Raw genomic sequence first — 23,122 nt, 5'->3', positions numbered from 1 at the left:
TCCGCTATGTAGTTTGTGTTTGTGCAGTATCAGGACATGTGTTTTGGTGCGCATCATTTCTCGGCAGCTAACTGTCAATGAAAAATCTTCTTGTAACATTTTTTTCCCTCTATTTTAATAATATTTGGATGGCCTCCTTTGGTCATCCCAGCAAAAGAAAAAAAGCCATCCAGCCTTACCTATTCCCCTTCTGTCTCTCTAGGGTTCAGAAAGAGCTGCAATGAATTTGTACTTTATATATGTGTCTAAATTCATACTTATACGTGAGATGAAGATACCAAAATGTCTTATAATGTAGGACGGAGGAAGTAGGTAAAAAACCATTCAGGAATGAGTATGCGTATGCGAAGTAACATACAGAGGGTTACAACTTACAAGTGTCTGCTTATACTATCATTTTTCTAGTATACGTATTATATTACCGTGCCCTACTATATATGTGGATCATAGCTAATATTTCTTTTGAGTTGGCTACGGGACCTACAGAAAATATACCGGCTCATAAGGTAGCTCTCGTCTGATGGTGTAATAATACATATGAAGTAGGTCTTTCCCTACATCAGATTTTCTTTTTTTTTTTGCAAAACAAAAAAGGTACAATATGAATTCAGCATCACATTGGATTTATCTTGGCTCAAGCTCAGTGATCGAAACCTCATTTGGTGACATAGGCGATCTGTCTGTGGAGTGATTAGCTCCACGGAATGGCTCCGAGTACGAATCTGAGTTGACACTACTCTTTTGGATGCAAAATGCCGGCCTAGATGGAGCTTGTAAAGACACGGTGCTGCTGCTAAGCATCACATTCACCATCGACATCATTGGCCTCTCCGTGGGGTCTTCTTGAACACACAGGAGTCCGATGTGGACGCACTTCAAGATCTGGTCTCCAGGACAATGCCCCGCCATGGATGAATCTGCAAGCTCTACAGCTGTTCCTGCCAACCAGTGTTCCCACACCTGCATTTTTTTGATAGGTAAATGTTCTGATATTAATACAACACATTACTTGGGTGTAGAGTTTGTAATAGCTGATCTCTCCTGAGGTACTCACCAAACTTAAGAGATCAACCGATTGCTCGGAGTCGTAGGAGACATTGTTTTTCCTTCCCATGACGATTTCTAAAATCAGAACGCCAAAGCTGAAAACATCTGATTTGATGGAGTAATGCCCACGCATAGCGTACTCAGGGGCCATGTATCCACTGCAGTGAGAAATTCTGTTATGTCAAGGACTAATGTATACTACCGAATATATTAGTAGCCAATAATATCATCAGAACTTACTATGTTCCGACGACACGATTTGTGACGTCTTGTGATTGATCATTCCCAAATAGCCTTGCTAAGCCAAAATCTGAAATCTTAGGATTAAAATCGGAATCCAACAGAACATTGCTTGCTTTTAGGTCCCGGTGAATAATCTTCAGCTGAGAATCTTCGTGAAGATATTGTAAGCCTCGAGCGATCCCATTGACTATCTTTAATCTTTTCCACCAATCCAGCACATTGCTTCTATCAGGATCTGTCACATAGAAGAAGAAACTTCAAAATTATACAGAAAAAAGTTCCAGTTATTGATTCACTGTTGAAAAGGCTGAAGAGTACCTACCAAACAGAATTGTGTCGAGGCTTTTGTTAGGCATGTATTCATACACAAGTAATTTTTCATGTTCTTCCAAGCAAACACCAAGGAGTCTAACCAAATTCTTGTGTTGAAGCTTAGCGACCAAAACAAGCTCATTTTTCAACTCCTCTATCCCTTGTTGAGAACTTTGCGATAGCCTTTTCACTGCTATTTCTTGATCACTAGGGAGGACTCCCTGCACAGATAGAGATTTTTACTGGCTGAAAATGTAAACTATTGAATATAAAAGCTAAAATGAAATGGTATAATTAGCACCTTATAAACCGCACCGAAACCTCCTTCGCCAAGTTTATTGCTGTCATCAAAGTTGTCTGTTGCCACCCGTAAAGTTGATATACTAAGAATAAGTGAATCAATACTTCCTATGTCCTCTGGATCTGTTGGATCTATTGTTTCAGAAAAAAAAATTACTTCAATAATGAGGTAATGCATTAATGGAATTCTTGCTTTTGTATGAGAATGAAGTCACTGCATAGACAAAAACATAATTTTGCCATTTCCAGTGTATTGAGAACTTACCTGCTATTGATGGCTTTCTTGCTCGTTCCGTCTTCCTCTTCCATATATAAAAGCAAATTACTACAGCAGCTAGTATTGCTGCGACTATAGGTAATGCAATGGCCAAAACCCTACCAGTCTTGTTCCCTGTTCATTCCATAAATGGAATGCATCAATTAAAGTAAGACATAAAACACAATTAGATTGTCGAGAAAATGATGCATCTATTATGTTTTAGCACACATTTAACTTGATTAAGTTCTTTAGAAAAATCCACAAACACAAGTATAAACAATTTTGACAGCTTTAATGTGTGCACGCTAGTGCTACAAGCTTTATGAATTGCTTCTATGAACAATTATATGGAGAAGAATTTTTTAGACAAGATGAAAATTGACAGGAATAGTCGAGATTGACACATGAGAAAAGAGCTCTAACACCTCTCAGTATAAGCATTATATTTGTGCTGCAGTTTCAAGAATTAAAGAAAAAAGAATATGATACACCATTCATTATCGCCATCATTTCAAATACCATGTAGCCAACAGAAGGAGTAGCATGATATTTTTTAGTTATTTTCTTCATGAAGTGCACAATCATTAAAACATGTGGTATCTAACAAAAAAAAAGCATGCATTTATGCAATTAAGATGTGAACATCAGACCATAACACAGAATGAGAAAGAAGATAGTTACTTCCAAATTCGTTCATACTTAACACCGATCATGGAGGACTATTCTAACTCCAAATAAAATACAACTAGACAAGTTCCAGGGCAACCTATTCATTCAGGATGCACAAATGGTCAGAAGCAGGGTTTATATATGCCATTTGTCATCGAAAAACTGCCCCCTACTGGTTTTGTCGATAACCAACTAACCATGATAATCGAGCGGTTATCGACGAAAAGCGGTGGAATTTGGACAAATTTTGCCAAAAATTAGAATTTTGGTTTGAACTTGCCCGATTTATGATTTAACGAGCAGTTTGTAACTACGGACTGACTTGGTAAGGCCGATATCATCGTATAAGCCCAAGTCAGGGGTCAGGACATGATTGTTTTTTCTTCTCTCAGTCAAGCAAGGACACGTACATAATTTCCCTTGATCTTCAGTCAAGCAGCTGATAGCTACGGGACGACGGGACTGCATAGAAGTCAATACCAAACAAAAACTAAAAGGCAGAAAAACAAGTACCAGACATGGTTGGAAGTTTGCCTCCCAGAATGATCTGTTCGTACTTGCTTATTTGCTTCACGTATTTTCTTTTTCTACTTCTGTGCAAAACAATTACTACAACAGAAACTTTTTGGTTTCTTTTTTTTTTCAAAGAAAACATACAAAGAAAGGACTGTAGTGTTGTGGATCAATCCAGAATCCATTGCTCTAGTTTGCTGATAGCATCACCGAATCAAATATCATTTCAAATTCCTATAGTGAAATCAAGCAACATTTTTATTTGAACCCATCGGATTAAAATCGCTGCACACGTGCAAGGACAGATCCTGTCCATTGAATTAACTTCAGTTCATTTCTGAGAGCAAAGGGCCTCATCTTTTCATTTATGATTATGCTTATCAATCAAAATTTAAATTTTCAACCTTAAATTTAGAGCTGATTTTGAGGTTTTTTCATCTAAGTTTATTTTTCAGCCTTTGCTTTTAGATCGCTAAGAAGTAAGAACACGTATATAAAAGTTTTATTCACAAATTATTTTTCATTTGCAAATATGCCGTAAGGGTGGCTCCATTTTGGTGACTGTTTTTCCCCCTTGAACTGTACTTCCTCCGTTTCACAATGTAAGTCATTCTAGCATTTTCCACATTCATATTGATGTTAATGAATCTAAATAAATATATATGTCTAAATTTATTAACATTAATATGAATGTGGGAAATGCTAAAATGACTTACATTGTGAAACGGAGTGAGTAACTTATAACATCACATTTTTGTAAATATATAGAAGTGCATGTAAATGCAAACAAGATACGAGATCTATATCAGTTTCACCCAACTCACCTCCTCCTCCGGTGGTGGCCGGTGGCGTCACGTTCACGGGCGCCGGAGACGGCGCCGGCGGCGCTCCCAGTGATGCCGCCGGGAGCTGCAGCAGCGAGACCCCGTTGAAGAACGGATATATCTCGTACCTGTAGTGGCACCGGAGTCCGAGGATCCTGCCGCCCTGCTTCCCGCTGAAATACTTGGGCATTATCCCGACGATCCCCCCCAGGCAGCTCCGGCAGGTGGCCATCGCCATGTCCGGCGTGCACTGCGCCAGCCCGTAAATCTTGCTGCCGTTGAACCCTTCCTCCCCCGTGCCGAACCGCCTGGACGAGTTCGCCGCCGCGTAGTCGGCGGTGGCGTTGATGAGGACGCCCACGGCGGCGTCGAACACCTTGGCCGGCGCGGACACGTTCTGCGTGTTCATGAGGATGAGGAACTTGTGTCGCCGTTGGTGGAGGCGAGGAAGTTCTGGTTGGAGAAGCGGAGCGCGCAGGCGTCGTAGAAGACGGTGGCGTCCTTGTCGTAGGGGCAGAGCTGCTGCGCGTCCTGGAACGCGGCGGCGACGCAGCCGGCGCAGGCGGAGGCGTTGGCGGTGTCGCCGCGGCAGAGCGCGAGCGCGTAGACAATGTCCGGGACGGCGCCGAGGGTGGCGGTGGCGAAGAGCGTCCGGGACGAGGAGGCGTTCTTGGGGAGGGTGGCGGAGAGGCTCCGGATGTTGCCCTGGTAGGTGCTGTTCGCGGTGTAGTTGCCGCTGTCGCCGCAGAAGTTGCCGAGGGGCTGGCCTGCGACGGGCGGCGGCAGGAGGGAGGTTAGGAGCGCCGCCGCCGCAGCGACGGCGGCGACGCAGGCGGGGAGATGGCCACGTGGCGTGGCCATGGCGTGAGGGTGGTGGTGGTCGGCGGCGGCGAGGCGAAGAGAGAAGTGTGTGATAAATGGAGAGATGATATATGAGCGGTGGGCCCTTGGTTGACTCGAGTGGAGCTTGCTTGACTCGTCTATGTTGCGCTGTCGTCGATCCTGACATCATGGGACCCAGGCATAAATGCTGGTGGGCCCACGTCAAGCTGCCGTGACGACCATTGCATGGCCGGCGTGAGGCCGTGAGGGCAAACAATGGGGATTTTTTATATTTTAGATTTTCTTTTACAGATTTATAGCCTGAAATTGGTGCTTTTTAACGGAGGGAGTAGGCTAGACAGCAATAAGTCAATGATATTGGTGTCAAGAGCCTATTCGTGAAGGAATATTTTTAATTAAAAAAGGATTTACTTGTAATATAAAAATATTTACATATAGCTCTCAGTGCCATGTTATTGACATTGAAGTCCTATTTGTAAATAAAATAGATCCTTAATACTAATATCATTAGCACCTATACAACACTATCATGTTTAGACGGGATAATATCTTAAAAGATATTATACGTCGATACCTAGGAATCGCATGATACATATAAGAAAGTATTTCGAATGGGATACATCATTTTACCATTCTCCTCAGCAATAATATCCAGTGCGCTTCCAACACGGCAAACAATAATAGTCAAGTGATGTGACAGGCTCCCTTGGAACGTTGTCCATTGCCGTACTCGGTAAATGCAGCGATCGATCGTATGATGAACACTGGATTTTTTACAATGTGATTCTTTTGAAAAACTTATTTCGTAAATAGATTCATAAAACAACTTATCCCAGAAATAGTCTTTTTTGGGCGGCAGAGTTGTTGGTGCCGTCGTCCAACGGGAGGGCGCCAGCCTCCTGCCACCGTGGCGGGTCGGCGCTGAGGTAGCAGAGAGAGCGTGCCAATGTGACTAGCGCCCTCCCCCTAGAATTTTTTTTATTTTTATTTTGATTTTTTTTCACGCTTAGGAGCACATGAGAACCAACCATAGAAAAGTTAAACTTAAATAGATGAAATATGTGTCATGTAGAATTTTCCAAAGCTCTACCGAAAAGCTTCTCGTCTCGAAAATATAATCTTGCAAGTGGAATTTGGAGGTTCTAATTTCGCCTAACCCGACAAAGCAGGGAGAATCAGATGTAATTTTTTCTGTAGATATCCATGGATATATTATTTGCCTGATTCCGAGTACGTATGAGAAAATTATGCGTGTTTTAAGAAATGATACCCAAATGTAATGAATAATACACAAACCCTAACTTTTTTTTATGTAAAAAAAATCTAAGATTATTCGAAATCTAATCTATTTTTTCTGGACTATAGGAAAAACCAAAACAATGAAGAGCAGAGAGGGGAGCTTTTCGATATAGCTTTGAAAAATTCTACAAGTTACATATTTCGTCTATTTGAGTTTAGTTTTTCTACGGTTGATTCTTGTGCGCTCTTAAGTGTGAAAATATAATAATAATAATAATAATAATAATAATAATAATAATAATAATAATAATAATAATAAAAGATGCACATCTCTCTCCTCTACACTAGAGAGGAAAAAATGCCGGAGGAAGAGGGGCAGCCACGTAGGCGCGTTCCACTACCACCTCAGCGCCGACCCGCCACGGTGGTAGGAGAACAGCGCCAGAGAGGCTGGCGCCATCCCGTTGGACGACGGTGCTAGCGATTCTGGTGCTAAAAAAGTTTTTTTGGGGTCTATTTATGAAATAAGTTTTTCAAAATAACCGAATTGTGAAAAATGCGGATGATGAGATGAACACGATCGCTAGTCTGGATCATTCGATTTGCGACTGTCGATGTCACGACAGTGTGTATGCGAGGAGACATCTCACTTCTCAGGTCAGGATGTCAGGTACGAGCCCCACGATAATGCATGGCCCCAAATAAAGATACAATATATATTTTTTTAATTTAACTTTAGGGGCCACATTATCGACCATTATCTTTTCCTTCCAAGTGTTGGGAAGGTCTCAAAAAAAGGCAGAAACCCTCACAGGTGTTTTATATAGGGTATTCAGATATAGGGGTGTAAAGTATTGGCTGGCGTGTCATATCGGTATATAGAGTGTCGTATGGGGTGTTTGGGCACTAATAAAAAAACTAATTACAGAATCCGTCATTAAACCACGAGATGAATTTATTAAGCCTAATTAATCCATCATTAGCAAATATTTTCTGTAGTACCACATTGTCAAATCATGTAGCAATTAGGTTTAAAAGATTCATCTCGCAAATTAGTCGCAATCTGTGTAATTAGTTATTTTTTACCTATATTTAATACTTCAGGTAGGTATTCAAATGTTCGATGTGACAGGGTGAAAAATTTCAGGGTGGGATCTAACAGGGTTTTAATCTTTGTGGAATCAAATACTTCATCCATTTTATTTCATATTATAAGTCGTTTAGATTTTCTTCCTAAGTTTTATTAAATTTGGCTAAGTTTATAGAAAATTTAGCAATATTTAAAATACCAGATTAGTTTCATTAAATTAAACATTTGATATATTTTTCTTATGTTGAAAATAGTAATATATTTTTTATAAATTTGGTCAAACTATATTAAATTTGATTTAGAAAAAAGATAAAACGACATATAATGTGAAATGGAGGGCAGTATTATATAGGAATAAAGCTTCAAAAGTAGGTTTAAATTTAGGCATAAATGGTCAAAAAATCACAAAGCAAACCATAGTACTAGGTAGCAAGCTAGCAGACACAATTTCGGGTACTGCTATTTAGTGCCACGTTTGTTCGTAGTGCGCACTTTTTCCTGAAAACTTTTATCTCAGTATATGCACATTTATCAGTTCGCACTCTCCAATATTACATCAGTATCATCCTTTCCATTTGATCAATCAGAAGAGCAAGAGAAAATATCCCTATTAATTTCTGAATGTACAGTCTTAGACACGAAAACTGCATCTACATCTTGTATAGAAATGTGTGTTGGAAATATGGTCATAAATCGGCATATTTTAATCCAAAATGTTAAGACAATAATCATGGCATAAACAGTGTAGGGTGATCTAGTGACAACATGTAACATAACCAGTAGCATACTAAAGACATCATGCGCATCATGAATATCAGGAACAAGAACGTAGCAGTAAAGCAGTAGCATGCTAAAGGCATCATGAATATCAGGAACAGGAGAAGGATATACCCCGAGAATGGCCCTCCGCTGGATTGTGAGGCAGAATTGCCTCCGTTGGTGTTGTTGTTCGCGGCACTGGTTCCAGCTCCTGGTGGCGCACCACCTCCGGCTCCAGGCGCTCCATCTCCTCTAGCAGCAGCAGTGGCGCCGGCTTCAGGCGCCGGCATGATGGGCGAGGACGAGCAGTCGTGCGGGAAGCACTCCCCAAAAACCTGATCACCCGCCTACCCGGTGCAGATCTCAGGCGAAGGTGTGGTTCCGGAGGCCCTGCTCCTTCCGATCTCTCGTGCGCGCAAGCGATCAGAAGCGAGGAGGCGAGAGCAGCACAGGCGCGGAGGAGGAGGAACTAACACCCAGGAAAGAAGCAAGCGGATCGTTTTTATCAGACTCGCGGCCTCCTTATCTATAAGGAGAGAGGCAGTCGTGGGAACGTGGGATCGTGGACGCGCCGTTGCGGAGGCAGTCGTGGGAACGTGGGTTCGTGGTTGCAAAAGAGTAGCGACGTGACGTGACACCCGCCCGCCACGCCACGCCACGCCTCGCCCTCGGCCCGGCCCGGCGCGCGCGCGCGTGTGGCTTTCCGACCCCCACCTCAACCAGTCAACAGGGAGCCTCCAATAACTCCCTATTTAGGTTGAGATATTCCTCGCTTAAATCCTGAGGTTGTATTATTATCCTTAACACTTATTATGGGCCTTTGAGATTTAATAGGATAAATTGGGCCTAGCCCAATTATTCTAACAATCCCCACCAAATTTCAAGGCTCATAAGAAATGTTCTCAAGGTTGTGCCTGTTTGATATACCAGGGTTTTGGTGGAGACTGTTAAGTTGAACTTCCACCTAGGAAATGAGCTACATCAGACCATAACTGAACAATGGACTATGCCTTGAATTGTTAGTTTTGTGTGATCAGGTTTCACTCAAACCCTTGACTGGTATTGGGCTGCCATTCGCATCCCCTCTGTTTGGAGCATATAAGTCAAACTCCAGGCCTTTCATGAGTATCTAGAGATCGCCCAAACCTCATAGACTGTGACTAGCAGTCGAACTCATATAGGTGTATTCCTTCTGAGATGTTCTACAGGTCAACATCTCTACTTGAAAAATCCACTCGGATCACATTAAGGCATGAGCCATCCTACCATGCAGGAAAGAAGAGAAGTACATCATGAAAATGAGCCCTTTTCAAGGGTCTCTTCTCTCAATCACACAATAGTTTGTTTCGCCATCCAAATTCACGGGATCTCCGATCACAATGGACAGGTTTCCACTATTGTGCAACCTTAGGTGGGTATCAAGCCCATTTTCCTCGATGCACTGTCTATCACATTACGTGGTAGCCCCTTGGTAACCTGATCTGCCAGATTTCTAGCCGTTTGGACATAGTCCAATGCTATCACTCCGGAGTTTTTCTGCTTTCTGACAGATTTCAGTCTTCTCTTGATATGCCTAGATGACTTCATGTTGTCCTTTGAACTGTTCACTTTAATAATCACTGTTTGATTATCACAGTTCATTAGGATAGCTGGCACTGGTTTTTCAACCACCGGCAAATCCATCAGGAGTTCACGAAGCCACTCGGCCTCAACTGTCGCAGTATCTAGTGCTGTAAGTTCTGCTTCCATTGTTGACCTCGTTAAGATGGTCTGCTTGCAAGACTTCCAGGAAACAGCGCCACCTCCAAGTGTGAACACATATCCACTTGTGGCTTTTATCTCATCAGCATCAGATATCTAGTTTGAGTCACTATACCCTTCTAGTACTTTTGGATACCCGGTATAGTGAATTCCATAGCTCATAGTGCCCTTTAGATAGCGCATTACTCTTTCCAGAGCCTGCCAATGATCATCTCCCGGATTTGAGACAAACCGGCTCAGCTTGCTTACAGCAAATGAGATGTCAGGCCTCGTTGCACTAGCTAAGTACATCAATGAACCAATGATTTGAGAGTATCTCAGTTGATCCCTTGCTATTCTTCGGTTTTTCCTTAATAGCACGTTGGGATCATAAGGAGTAGGAGCTGGCTTGCAGTCACTATATCCAAAGCGACTCAAAACCTTGTCCACATGGTGGGATTACACCCTCATCTCCTCTTTGTAGTTTGATGTTAAGAATAACATCAGCCTCTCCCAAATCCTTCATTTCAAAACTCTTGGACAGATAGTCCTTGATCTCCTCAATCACATTAAGGCTGGTCCCAAAGATCAATATGTCATCGACATATAAGCACAAGATCACTCCTTCTCCCCCACCATAGCGATAGTACACACATTTGTCAGCTTCGTTCACAACAAAGTCTACAGATGTAAGCGTGGTGTCAAACTTCTCATGCCATTGCTTAGGTGCTTGCTTGAGGCCATACAAGGATTTCAACAGTTTACACACCATTCCCTCCTGACCTTCTAGTACATACCCGTCTGGTTGATCCATATAGATCTCCTCCTCCAGCTCTCCGTTTAGGAAAGCTGTCTTAACGTCCATCTGATGGACAAGAAGACCATGAGAGGCTGCCAGAGCAAGTAGTACTCGAATCGTGGTCAAGCGAGCAACTGGTGAGTATGTGTCAAAGAAGTCCTCGCCTTCCTTTTGGGTACAACCCTTGGCCACAAGCCTTGCTTTGTACTTTTCAATTGTACCATCAGGCCTAAGTTTTTTCTTGAAAACCCATTTGCATCCTACGGATTTGCACCCATATGGATGCTCAACGACTTCCCAAGTACCATTAGACATAATCGAGTCCATTTCACTGTATACTGCTTCCTTCCAGTAGTCAGCATCAGGAGATGAATATGCCTCTTCTATGGTTTTTGGGGTGTCATCCACGATGTATACAATGTAGTCATCTCCAAAGGATTTTGCAACCCTTTGTCTCTTACTCTTGCGAGTATCTACAATGTTGTCCTCCTCAGGATTTTCCTCAGGCGTTTGATCATTGTGTTCTATCGGTGCAAAGTGCTCATGGGGCATGACAGTTTCTTGACTAGAAGTGCTAGGTGTATGTTTCTTGGGAAATTCATTCTCAAAGAATGTAGCATCTCTGGACTCAAAAATTGTACCAACATGCATATCGGGTACTCCAGAGTTTACTATTAAGAATCTATAACCCACACTGTGAATAGCATAACCAAGGAACACACAATCAACAGTATTTGGTCCAAGTTTCCGCTTTTTGGCTATAGGTACATTTACCTTGGCCAAACAGCCCCATGTTCGTAGGTATGAGAGATTTAATTTCTTCCTTTCCCATTTCTCGAATGGTGTTACTTCCTTATGCTTCATTGGAATTTTATTCAGGACATGACACGCAGTCAAAACTGCCTCACCCTACCATTCCTTGGAAAGCCCCGCAGTGTCTAACATGGCATTCAACATCTCAGTTAGAGTACGGTTCTTTCTTTCGGCCACCCCATTTGATTGGGGTGAATAGGGAGGCGTCCTCTCATGAATAATTCCAAACTCTTCGCAAAAGGATGCAGACTCATTGGAAAAATACTCCCCACCTCTATCGGACCTCAACCGTTTGATTTTCCTTTCAAGTTGGTTTTCTACCTCAGCTTTATAGATTTTAAAGTAATGCAATGCTTCATCCTTTGTTTTCAATAGATACACATAACAAAATCTAGTGCAATCATCTATCAGTGTCATGAAATATTTCTTTCCCCCTTTAGTCAACACGCCGTTCATTTCGCACAAATCGGAATGAACAAGTTCTAGAGGTGCCAAATTCCTCGCCTCAGATGCCTTGTGAGGCTTGCGAGGTTGTTTCGATTGAACACAAGTATGGCACTTGGAACCTTTGACCAAAGTGAATTTTGGAATTAAACTCATGTTAGCTAAGTGCGTCATACAACCGAAATTCACATGACAGAGTCGCGAATGCCACACATCAGACTCACAATTCTCGCTGATATGGTTCACAACATTATGATTATTACACATGTCATTCAAAGAAAAGCGGAACAAGCCTCCGCTGTCATAACCTTTTCCAACAAAAGTCTCATATTTAGATACGACACATTTATTGGACTCAAACACAAGTCTAAAACCTTCTCTACACAATAGAGAGCCGCTAACAAGATTCTTCTTTATTGAAGGGACATGCTGCACGTTCTTCAGCTGCACGGTCTTTCCCGAAGTAAACTTCAGATCGACCGTACCAACACCATGAACAGCCGCAAGCGACCCGTTTCCCATCAACAAGGAGGAACCTCTCCCAACCTGATAAGAAGAAAACAGAGAAATGTCAGCACATACATGAATATTAGCACCAGTATCCACCCACCAATCAGGTGAGTGAAAAACAGAGAGAACTGTAGGTAATATTTTACCGTACCCCGATGTTCCTCCGCCCTCGCTAATGACCATGCTGGCAGACTTCCTGTCTTTGCGCTCAGGACAGTCCTTGGCCCAATGCCCAGACTTGCCACACACAAAGCAGTCTCCCTTTACCATTCCCTTGCCTTTCTTCTTAAAGTTGGTTGCAGCCTTGGGTTTGACATCAGGCTTGACTTTCTTGGTGTTGTGGGATGCATGAGGGTTCTTCTTCTGTACCATATTGGCACTAGGACCTCCCTCAACCTTTTTGCCCCGGACGTCCTTTGCCCTCGCCTTCTCCTCAACACCCAAAGAGCCAATGAGATCAGAAACACTGAACTCTTGTCTCTTGTGCTTTAGAGAAGTGGCAAAGTCCGACCAAGAAGGTGGCAATTTGGCAATAATGCCACCCGCCACAAACTTGTCCGGCAACTCACAGTTGTTGTTCTCAAGTTCCTTAGCCAGCATCTAAATCTCATGAGCTTGTTCTACCACAGAACGGTCATCGACCATCTTGTAGTCATAGAACTGTTCCATGACATACAGCTCACTGCCGGCGTCGGAAACTCCGAACTTGGCCTCAAGTGCATCCCACATGTCCTTCCTGGAAGGCATGTGCATGTACACGTCCACTATGTTGTCAGCGAGTACACTGATCAATGCTCCATGGAACAGGCAATCCGAAGCCTCGAACTTAGCCTCTTCCTCAGGAGAAGAGAGGTGGTTCACTTCGTTTGCCCCGTGAAACATAGAAGCATTGCATCGCTGTCAACCACAATAGCTCTTATAGTTAGAACCATCAAAAGCATGTGGTTTCAGTGCAGCAGCAAAGCCAACTAGCGAAAAAGACCTATCAGGTTTTTGGATTGTTGGAAATATGGTCATAAATCGGCATATTTTAATCCAAAATGTTAAGACAATAATCACGGCATAAACAGTGTAGGGTGATCTAGTGACAACATGTAACATAACCAGTAGCATACTAAAGGCATCATGCGCATCATGAATATCAGGAACAAGAACATAGCAGTAAAGCAGTAGCATGCTAAAGCATCATGAATATCAGGAACAGGAGAAGGATATACCCCGAGAATTGCTAAAGGCATCATGACTCCAGGCGCCCCATCTCCTCCAGCAGCAGTAGCAGCGCCGGCTCCAGGCGCAGACATGATGGGCGAGGATGAGCAGTTATGCAGGAAGCACTCCCCCCCTAAAAACCTGATCACCCGCCTACCCGGTACAGATCTCAAGCGAAGGTGTGGTTCCGGAGGCCCTGCTCCTTCCGATTTCTCGTGCGCGCAAGCGATCAGAAGCGAGGAGGCGAGAGCAGCACAGGCGTGGCGGAGGAGGAACTAACACCCGGGAAAGCAAGCGGATCGTTTTTATCGGACTGGAAAGCAAGCGGATCGTTTTTATCGGACTCGCGGCCTCCTTATCTATCAGGAGAGAGGCAGTCGTGGGAACGTGGGATCGTGGACGCGCCGTTGCGGAGGCAGTCATGGGAACGTGGGTTCGTGGTTGCAAAAGAGTAGCGACGTGACGCACGCTAGCCCCGCCCTGGCCCAGCCCGGCGCGCGCGCGCGTGTGGCTTTCCGACCCCCACCTCAATCAGTTAACAGGGAGCCTACAATAACTCCCTATTTAGATTGAGATATTATTCGCTTAAATCCTGAGGTGGTATTATTATTCTTAACACTTATTATGGGCCTTTTGAGATTTAATAGGATAAATTGGGTCTGGCCTAATTATTCTAACAATGTGCCCTTTTCTTTTGGGCAACTGGATTTGCTTGTTCTGTGGTCTACGATCAACCGCGGCTATAGACAGAAGTTGACAACCCTGTACCAAATGGAATTTGAATACCAGTGAAGAGTCCGACCAAGATCTCCGAGAACTCTGGTTTGTCTACATTATATTTGCATTTAACCAAGTTGGAGTATTCTATGATATTTGTAACGACTTTTCGAATTAACAAAACCAGATGAAATATACCTGAACTGAACCTCCACCTATGGCAGCCGATTGGCCTGGGCTCTTCTCCTTCTACCGTCTCCCCATTCCTGGAGGAAAATGAACAGAACACAGGCCATTCCGATCACTTCAACCACCACCATCATAGGGAAATCATAGATCGAAACAATTTTCCACCAAGATGAAGTATCTGAAAAAAAAATAAAAGAAGAAGAAAAATGCTGATTCGGATGATGCAGAGTCTACCTGAAATTCTGAAGCAATCAAGGAAGGCGAACAAAATCACAGCATAATCAAAAGACAATTTATCGAGCTACTTCCTCCGTTTATCGAGCATAATCAAAAGACAAAAGAACAAATAGATCACTCACGGCGAACGGCCGACACGGCGCGCATCTCCCGCTCCATGCGTTCGACGTCGTGGTAGCCGACGCGGCAGGCGCCGAGGTCGACCATGGCGCGCCTGCTGTACCCGCACAGCCACCGCGCGTACCGGAACGCCATGGCGACGCAGGCGCCGCAGTCGGAGTACGCCGGCGCCGACGAGTTGCAGCAGAAGGCCGACGCGGAGATCTGGTCCGGCCGCCCGCCGGCGAGGATGCCGACGCAGGAGGAGCGATTTGAGGGGGAGGATCCGTTCGCCACCATGGCTGGGAGCGTGGCGGCGACATGCCGCAGGTTGGCTTCGTACGAGCTGTTGCGAGCGAACCGCCCCTGCACAACCCCGCCGCACAGGTGGATCGGCGGGCGGTGGCCGCCGCCGTCGTCGTCGACGGCGTCGGTGGCCGCGGCGGCGGCGGCGGCAAGCGGTGGCGCGGCCAGGGCGAGGACGAGGAGGATGATCGCGGCGCGAGTCATCGCCGGGGAGAGATAATTCAGCTGGAGTAGCAGTGGTAGTGGTACAGGCTGCTCCAGTTCAGTGGGTAAATTTATGGTTTATGATTTATCCACGGTAGATTACTTGGACTAGTTTTTAACTTTGACCGTTGAGTACTAACCTCCATAAAGAACAGTAACAATGAATATACCTATACTCCCTCAAGCAAAAATATAAGGAAAAATCACCACTAACGCAAAGATAACAAAAATAATCATCTCTTCGGCTGTATTGTCTCGATGCATGCAAATAATATGATTGAGCGGTTTGAATTTTGATGGTAAAGAATTTAAAATGAGTAAATTTCAGAAAATTGTAACTTTAGTGCAAAAACTATCAATTTGCTACAACATTAGCGACATATTTCAGTTTGCTGCAACAATAGTGTGCGAAATTATCACAAGACTATAACTTTTACGTTATATGCTGCTACAGTGTCGCATATATGTATTGTAGCAGCATATATCATAAAAGTTGTAGTTTTGTGATAATTTCTCACGCTATTGTTGCAGCAAACTAGAACATGTCGCTAATGTTTGCAGCAAACTGACAGTTTTGTCACTAAAGTTATAGTTTTCTAAAATTTACTCATTTAAAATAAAGGAATTTAGAGAAAGAAGAGTTGACAGTTAATGTGTATATGCATGCACGTCTTATATTATGAAACATGAGAAAAAATGGTTGTGCCTTACTCCCTCCATCCCGGTTTAGTTGTCCCTATGGGGTAGCTAGAGTCATTGTGCCAGAAAGGATGTTGTTTAGGCCCGGGGCAGCTAGCAGGTTAGCCACTAGCATGAGTACTTCTATTAATTTTCTTCCTTATGCTTGTTCCAGACATATCAGAATGGCATACGCAGTATTAGTTTAGTGTCAATTTTTAAGCATTGAAATGATTAACATAGGGGCACATTAGTCATTTTTACAACACCATATTTTGTAATTTCTTTGATAGAACGACTACTGAAGTAGGACAGAGAGAGTATATTTTAGGATGGATGAGATATTACTTATAGAAACCTTAGTGGTGACGGTGACTCCAATCCTGGCACATGCCGATTCTCGACCGTTCATCTTGATATCCAATGCTCCGAATCTCTCGTCCATACCTCGCAACCCTCACCTCGCTGCATCGTTTTGCGGTTCCCTCCTCCAAAACCCATGCTCCCTCACCCACCCACTCCCATCGTCTCTTCCCTAAACCCTAATCTCCTATATCCAGTCTTCGCCGCCGAACTTCGACATGCAGATCGCCGTTATACGTCACCAGTCCCCCACAGCCAGGTCATCATTGCGCCTCCATTTATCAAAATTGTGCCCTCCCTATCTCCGCTCGCTCCGCAACACCTCGCCAATTGGTGACAAGACCCCTTGCATCCTTCCCACGCCCGCTCAGATCCAACACATAGGTCACCGTCGACTTGCCACTGTTCAGTCTCCGTTGCGCCGCCACCTGACTGTCCCTGACGATTGGTCTTCCTCACCGTCACGCCTCCTCACCCTCACGTCGAGGCAGGGCCACGGGTGTCCGGGCGAACGAGTGGGATGAGCTCGATGGACGACCACATAACTAGGGTAAGGACAGGAGGTTCTATCGCTAGCCCACTTAGTCTGGTTCATATGACCTCGGGCAGGGCAACGCCGTCTCCTTCTCATACCGATGTCATCTCATGGTCCCCATCTCACCCAGGTACCTCAAGTGGTAATGGGCCAATGCTCATTGGCCCTTTCGCAACCCACCTCGGCCCTTAAATATTTTTAGATCAAAAATCTATTAAATCTCAGCCTAATTCCTTTTGCCGAACCCTCACATTTTGTATGCTAAAATATTAGGCCTATTACCACCTCTTGGTACCCCTCCATTACTTCAGCCTTCCTCTTCTCTCCTCTTGAATCACTAGTTCTGATATAATAGGTGTCGAATATACTAGTCAAATTTGATTATAATTGGACTTGGAGTTGTAATAGGTGGTAGGGGTGAAGTTAGAGTCGGACTCTGTACCCGACATCTCTCTTAAACAGAGAGGGGGGCACCACAATATAACTATAGTGACCACAATGTAACGTAGACACGTAAGGAGGGGATGGCGGTAAGGTCATGGACTCGTAGCGGCTAGGAGTTATATTGGTTGGGGATGGGCGCCCATAATCAGAGCCTCGGAGATGTAGGTTTCGGCTGAATCTCGTTAACAAATATCGTGTGTCCATGTATCGTTATCTTGCGTGTCTGGGATGATCGATGACTGAATCGATCGAGAAGGTTAGTCGTCGTTCCGCTATATCGACTAACATTTATTACAAGTTCGCGATTTTCTTCTGCTCATCAAACTTCGACTGTCAGTCAATATCACGAAACTCCGGTCAAACTTCGAGGTGTGCCATGAATTGGAGATTGCAGACATGGTCATACTGTACCGCCTACCCCTGTAACCGTTTAGGCGTGTTACCGATGTACGTTGTTTTTCTTCTAATATATTAACGTGCAAGGTTTTTATGCGTTTGCGAAAAAAAATCTCCAGTCAACTATGATTGGCAAATCGGAATCATGGTATGTTTAATTTTCACTTGAGGAGGATAATCAGCAGTAATTTGGTAAACTGGTTACTGGAAGAAGGAAAATGCGCCTATTAACTTCTTTTGACGTACATTCTTATTAGCAACAAAAAACTGGATCTACATATTATTGTACGAAATGCGCCCTTCTCTTTTGCGTCAAACTGAATTTGTTTGTTCTGGTCAGCGATCAATCGGCTTACAAACAGAAGTTGATACCCTGTATCAAACGGAATATGCACATCAGTCAAGAGTCCGTCAAAGTTGATAAACGGTACGATGGTTTGTGAAGTTTGTCTGCGTTACATTTGCATTTAACCAGGTTGAAATGGTTTATGCTAACTATTAGCGTAATAATTCTGTAGGAAATGAATAAAAACCAGATGAAACAGACCTGAACTGAACAGATACATCATACAGGCATACAGCAGCACCTACGGCAGCAGCTTGGCAGTGCCTCTTTTTCTGTCTCGCCATTCTCGGAGGAACATGAACAGAACACAGGCGACTCCGATCACTTGGAGACTTACTTGAAACGCAATCCTTTTATACCAATTATGCAACCTAAAGTTCCACCAGAATGACGTATCTGAAGAAGTGGACATGAAATTCGGATGAAGTCGAATCTACGAAAACTAAAATAAAGGCGAACCAAAAATCAAAGCATAAAACACATCATATAGGAGGTGTTTATATATAAGGGTGTAAAGTTTTGGCGTATCAAATCGGATATTATATATAGTGTCGTATGAAGTGTTCAGGCACTAATAAAAAAATTAATTATAGAATCTGTCAATAAACAGTGAGACAAATTTATTAAGCCTAATTAATCCATCATTAACAAATGTTTACTGTAGCACCATATTATCAAATCATAGAGCAATTAGGCTTAAAAGATTCGTCTCGCAAATTAGTCGCAATCTATGTTATTAGTTATTTTTTTAGCCTAAATTTAATACTTCATGAAGATATTCAAATGTTTGATGTGACAGGGTGTAAATTTTTTGGGTGGAACTAAACATGGCCATATTCATAATCCAAAAGACAAGTTTTGTAGAGCGAGTAGAGATCACTCACGCTCCTTGGTGATGCCTCCGGAGGACACCATGAGCACCTCCGCGTGCTCCGTGCGCTCGACGTCGTAGTACCTGACGCTGCACGCGCCGCCGCCGAGGTGGACCACGGCGTGCCGGCTGTACGGGCACAGCCGCCGCGCGCACCGGAAGGCCTCGGCGACGCAGGCGCCGCAGTCGTGGTACTCCGACGACGACGAGTTGCAGGAGGCCGACGCGGCGATCAGGTTCGGCCGCTCGCCGGCGAGGACGTCGACGGAGGAGGAGGAGGATCCGTTCATCACTTGGCTGGGAGCGTGGCGGCGAGGTACCGCAGGTTGGCTTCGTAGGTGCTGTTGGCAGCGTACGGCCCCGGCAGGATCCCGCACATGTGGAACGGCGGCGGGGTGTGGCCGTCGTCGACGAGGGCATCGGCGTCGGCGGCTGACAGCTGCGGCGCGACGAGGGCGAGCACGAGGAGGAGGATGGTGGCGCGAGGCATCGCCGGAGGAAGAGGTGATTGATCAGCTGAAGGGAGGTGGTGGTGGTGGACTGGTACGTACAGGATCTGCTCCAGTCTTGTAGCACATTTATATCCACGTTTCCATGGTGGATTGTTTGAGCTAGTTGTTGACATTGACCGTTGACTACCTACGACCATTGATTCCAGAAAGATCAACAATGGATTACATTATGTTAGTTGTGTTGATGGGATCTTCTTTTCGTCTTCCTGATGATGATCAACGTACGTATATTTAGTTAACATACTTACTTTACATATTACTCTCTCGATATTTTAATGTATAATACTGTTGAATTTTTTTATCAACGTTTGACCATTTATCTTAAAAAATTTATGTAATTATAATTTATTTTAAATAAATTAACAGCGTTATACATTAAAATACGGAGAGAGTATAATACTAGCAACTCATCGGGTTTCAACTAGTTGTTGATGGGATCTTCTTTTCATCTTCCTGATGATGATCAACGTGCGTATATGCAGTTAACATATTTTACCGATTAGTACAATACTAGCAACTCGGGTTTAAAGAAAAGAAAAATACTAGCAACTAGTTGATGGGATCTTCTTTTCATCTTCCTCATGATGATCAACGTGCATATATGCAGTTAACATATTTTACAGATTACAATACGCAACTCGGGTTTTAAAAAAAAATACTAGCAACTAGGCTATACGCAGGACCCATCATTTCTGAACGAAACTACTCGCACCGTCCCAATAAAAAAAGATTTGGTTTTTAATGAAATGGATGGAATACTTGGTTGCAGTTTTACATATTACTATCCGGTTATTCTAAAAGACATGGCTACCTATAAAAATGTCTAAAGAATTTTTTAAAAAATCTTTCAAATATAATTACAGTGTAACAAACATTTTAATAACTCGGGTGTAACTATGTAACTAATAAGTAACTCGTCTAGTACTATAACCTTTCAGAAACTTGCGATAGGGAGCAAGGTCCTGAGTTCGATCCCCTGCAAGCGCACAAGCTAATTCTCACTAGAACTCTTCCTACTCGGTTTGCCTTCACCGTTCTTGGATTGGCTGGGCCGGTAGCCACGGCGCACAGGCCCAGCTACTTGAAAAGGCATGATAGGTGCGCACATTTTAACCGAGAATGCTAATTCACGCACGCGCGTTGCCGACGCGCACTTCCGGCCCACACGGCCCACACACGCGCGTTTCTTTTCTCTTTTTTTTAACGCAAGCTACCGCTATTTCTTTTTTTTCTTTTTTCGCAGTTCGCTGCCGCACTGGTAGGAGAAAAAATTGTAATTAGTTTACTAATGATTAATTTCCTATTTTTACTAGTAATTTTTAAATCTTAACTTAAAATTTTTAAATTTGGACTTGAAAGTTTTCGAATCTCGAGTTGAAAGTTTTTAATCTCGAGTTAAAAATTTTCAAATCTCAAGTTGAAAGTTTTCAAAATTTTCAAATTTGGACTTGAAAGTTTTCGAATCTCGAGTTGAAAATTTTCAAATCTCAAGTTGAAAGTTTTCAAAATTTTCAAATCTAGACTTGAAAGTTTTTGAATCTGAGTTGAAAGTTTTCAAATCTCGAGTTGAAAGTTTTCAAATCTGAGTTGAAAGTTTTAAAAATTTGACTCTAAAATTTAAATCTTAAGTCGAAAGTTATCAAATCTAACTTAAAAAATTTTCAATCTGTTAGTAAAAAAATCTCCTGAAATAAATCTTCACAATCTTATCTAATTATTGTCATTAGCGTTAACTAACAGAGTTTGTTACGCTGGAAGTGTGCACTAGAGGCGCGCACGCGCCTTCTAGCTTCCCCCCATTTTAGCAGGACCAACCAAGTCTCCCAAGTACGGAAAATGTTAACTGAAAGTGCATCTAGGCCCCTAATAATTTTGGTGATTAATTACAATGCGATTAGAGAGGACTAACATTTTTATTTAAGCAAATGTGAGGGTTGTTATGTCCTCAATGAATTAGCATAATGCATATCCCGCCAAATACGTTGATGAGATGTGATGTGGCAAAGGACAAATGGTATATTGTAACTTTTCTTTTCATTTGAGTCAATAGGAAAGTCGCACTATTAAGAGGGATGATGCATTGACATATGAGGAGTGATCAAAGTGCTCAAAATCTATTTTTAAAAGTGTTTCTCCTCAGTTTGGTGTGTTCTGGATTTTTTCGGAGTTTTCCGAAACTCATTTTTGGACTTTCCGAAAACACACAGAACCAAATTTTCGCTTCTGGAAATTTTCGGATATGTCCGAAAGTGATTTTCGGACTTTCCGAAAATGACTGCGAAGGCAAAAGTGGTTCTGTATATTTTCGGACTTGTCCGAAACTGATTTTCGGATTTTCCAAAAATCATCAGTAGAGTCAATTTCGCTTTTGTATATTTTCGGACTTGTCCGAAAGTGATTTTCGGACTTTTCCGAGAACATCCAGAATGATGTTGTTTTTTTCGGACTTGTCCGAAAAGTTTTCGGAGTGTCCAAAAAATCCTTCGTTGACTTTGCTGTTGGTGCTGAGCTGGAATTTTCGGACATGTCCGAAAATCTTTCGGAATATCCGAAAATCTCAATTATTGTGCATAACGGGCAGAATTTGGGTTGTGGCTATAAATATCCCCCTCCCCTCACTTGTGAGGGCTGCTGGTTCCATTTCAATCATTTGTGCCCTTGGCTTGCTCTCTCTCTCTAGCACTTTTGAGCCTTGCTTTCTTGTTTCCCCTCTCACCCGTGTTCGATTTGGATTTGGTGTGTGTGAGAGTTGTGGATTCGAGTTTTGTGAGTGCTTGTTGTTGACTTCGTGAAGATTTGTGAGCACTTGCATCATCTCCGGGAGTTCTTTGCTTCATTTGTTACTCTTAGAGGTTGAGGACTCCTAGGAGGCTAGGTGTCGCTCCTGAGCCACCGATCTACTTGTGGTTGGCCGGGAGAAGTTTGTGAAGGTCGGATCTCACCTCCGAAAGGGAAGAGATACCCTTAGTGGAAGGAGGAGTGCTTAGTGCAACCTCTTAAGGAAAGGGTTAGCTAAGACCCGGCTCTTAGTGAGCTCCTCAACGGAGAGTAGAATCCCCTCAAGGATTCGAACTTCGGGAACAACCTTGTGAGCTTCATCTTTGGTGACTTTACTTCCTCCCTCTCCACTAGCTTTGCTTGTTTGAGCCGCTATAGGTCTAGTTGCTGTATGTGCTAGCATATTCTTGTTGTAGGCAACTAGATCTAGGATTTACTTTGCTATTTGTGCTAACTCCGAAAAATTTTCGGATATATCCGAAAATTTCGGAAATATACAAAAATTACTGCTTCCGCTTTTAATTGATTTTTAAATTAGCCTATTCACCCCCCCCCTCTAGCCCTAATTGACACTTTCAACCCATTCCACAAGCAAGGGAAAATATATATATGAGGTCTCTCATCTTGTCACCGAATTACAAAATTGTCCCTAAACCCAAAAACAAGATACTCCCTCCATCCACAAAAGTTACACCTATTTCACATTTGAGTTTTTCCAAATAAGTTGTTCCTATTTATAGTCTTTATACATTCAAGACTTAAATGAAGAGATAAATTAAATGTTTTATTAGAACCAAGGAGTCATCTAAATACTCATTGGTTGCATGCTTGCAT

General features: G+C 43.1%; 1 protein-coding gene and 2 pseudogenes across 2 annotated transcripts; all 3 read right to left on the bottom strand.

The window, feature by feature from the left end:
• Positions 1–318: 318 nt before the first annotated feature.
• LOC127780415 (cysteine-rich receptor-like protein kinase 6) lies at positions 319–5,376 on the bottom strand (annotated as a pseudogene).
• Positions 5,377–12,060: 6,684 nt separating this feature from the next.
• LOC127780423 (uncharacterized) lies at positions 12,061–15,384 on the bottom strand. Of its 2 annotated transcripts, none has more exons than XR_008018784.1 (3): positions 14,879–15,384; positions 14,529–14,596; positions 12,061–12,440 (listed from the first exon to the last, which is right to left on the bottom strand). XR_008018784.1 is itself a non-coding variant. In XM_052307331.1 (3 exons), exons 1-2 carry the CDS (start codon positions 15,363–15,365, stop codon positions 14,546–14,548), a joined length of 639 nt encoding a protein of 212 aa, XP_052163291.1. In that variant the 5' UTR covers positions 15,366–15,384; the 3' UTR covers positions 12,061–12,440; positions 14,529–14,545. The 2 variants fall into 2 exon arrangements, 1 of the variants encoding a protein (XP_052163291.1); XM_052307331.1 differs by having other exon boundaries at positions 14,529–14,697.
• A 3,076-nt stretch (positions 15,385–18,460) lies between these two features.
• On the bottom strand, positions 18,461–19,488 carry LOC127780425 (cysteine-rich receptor-like protein kinase 6; annotated as a pseudogene).
• Positions 19,489–23,122: the final 3,634 nt, after the last annotated feature.

The sequence above is a fragment of the Oryza glaberrima genome, chromosome 7 (assembly GCF_000147395.1).
Source record: "Oryza glaberrima chromosome 7, OglaRS2, whole genome shotgun sequence".
Classification (NCBI taxonomy): domain Eukaryota; kingdom Viridiplantae; phylum Streptophyta; class Magnoliopsida; order Poales; family Poaceae; genus Oryza; species Oryza glaberrima.
This window is presented reverse-complemented; position numbering and strand designations above follow the sequence as displayed.

Excerpts from the sequence above, each read along its gene's own strand:
- LOC127780423 (XM_052307331.1), bottom strand. The coding sequence starts at position 15,365 with ATGACTCGCGCCGCGATCATCCTCCTCGTCCTCGCCCTGGCCGCGCCA. Across the intron at positions 14,698-14,878 it reads CGCCGTGTCGGCCGTTCGCC|ATACTTCATCTTGGTGGAAA; the intron begins GTGAGTGATCTA and ends TTTTTTTTTCAG.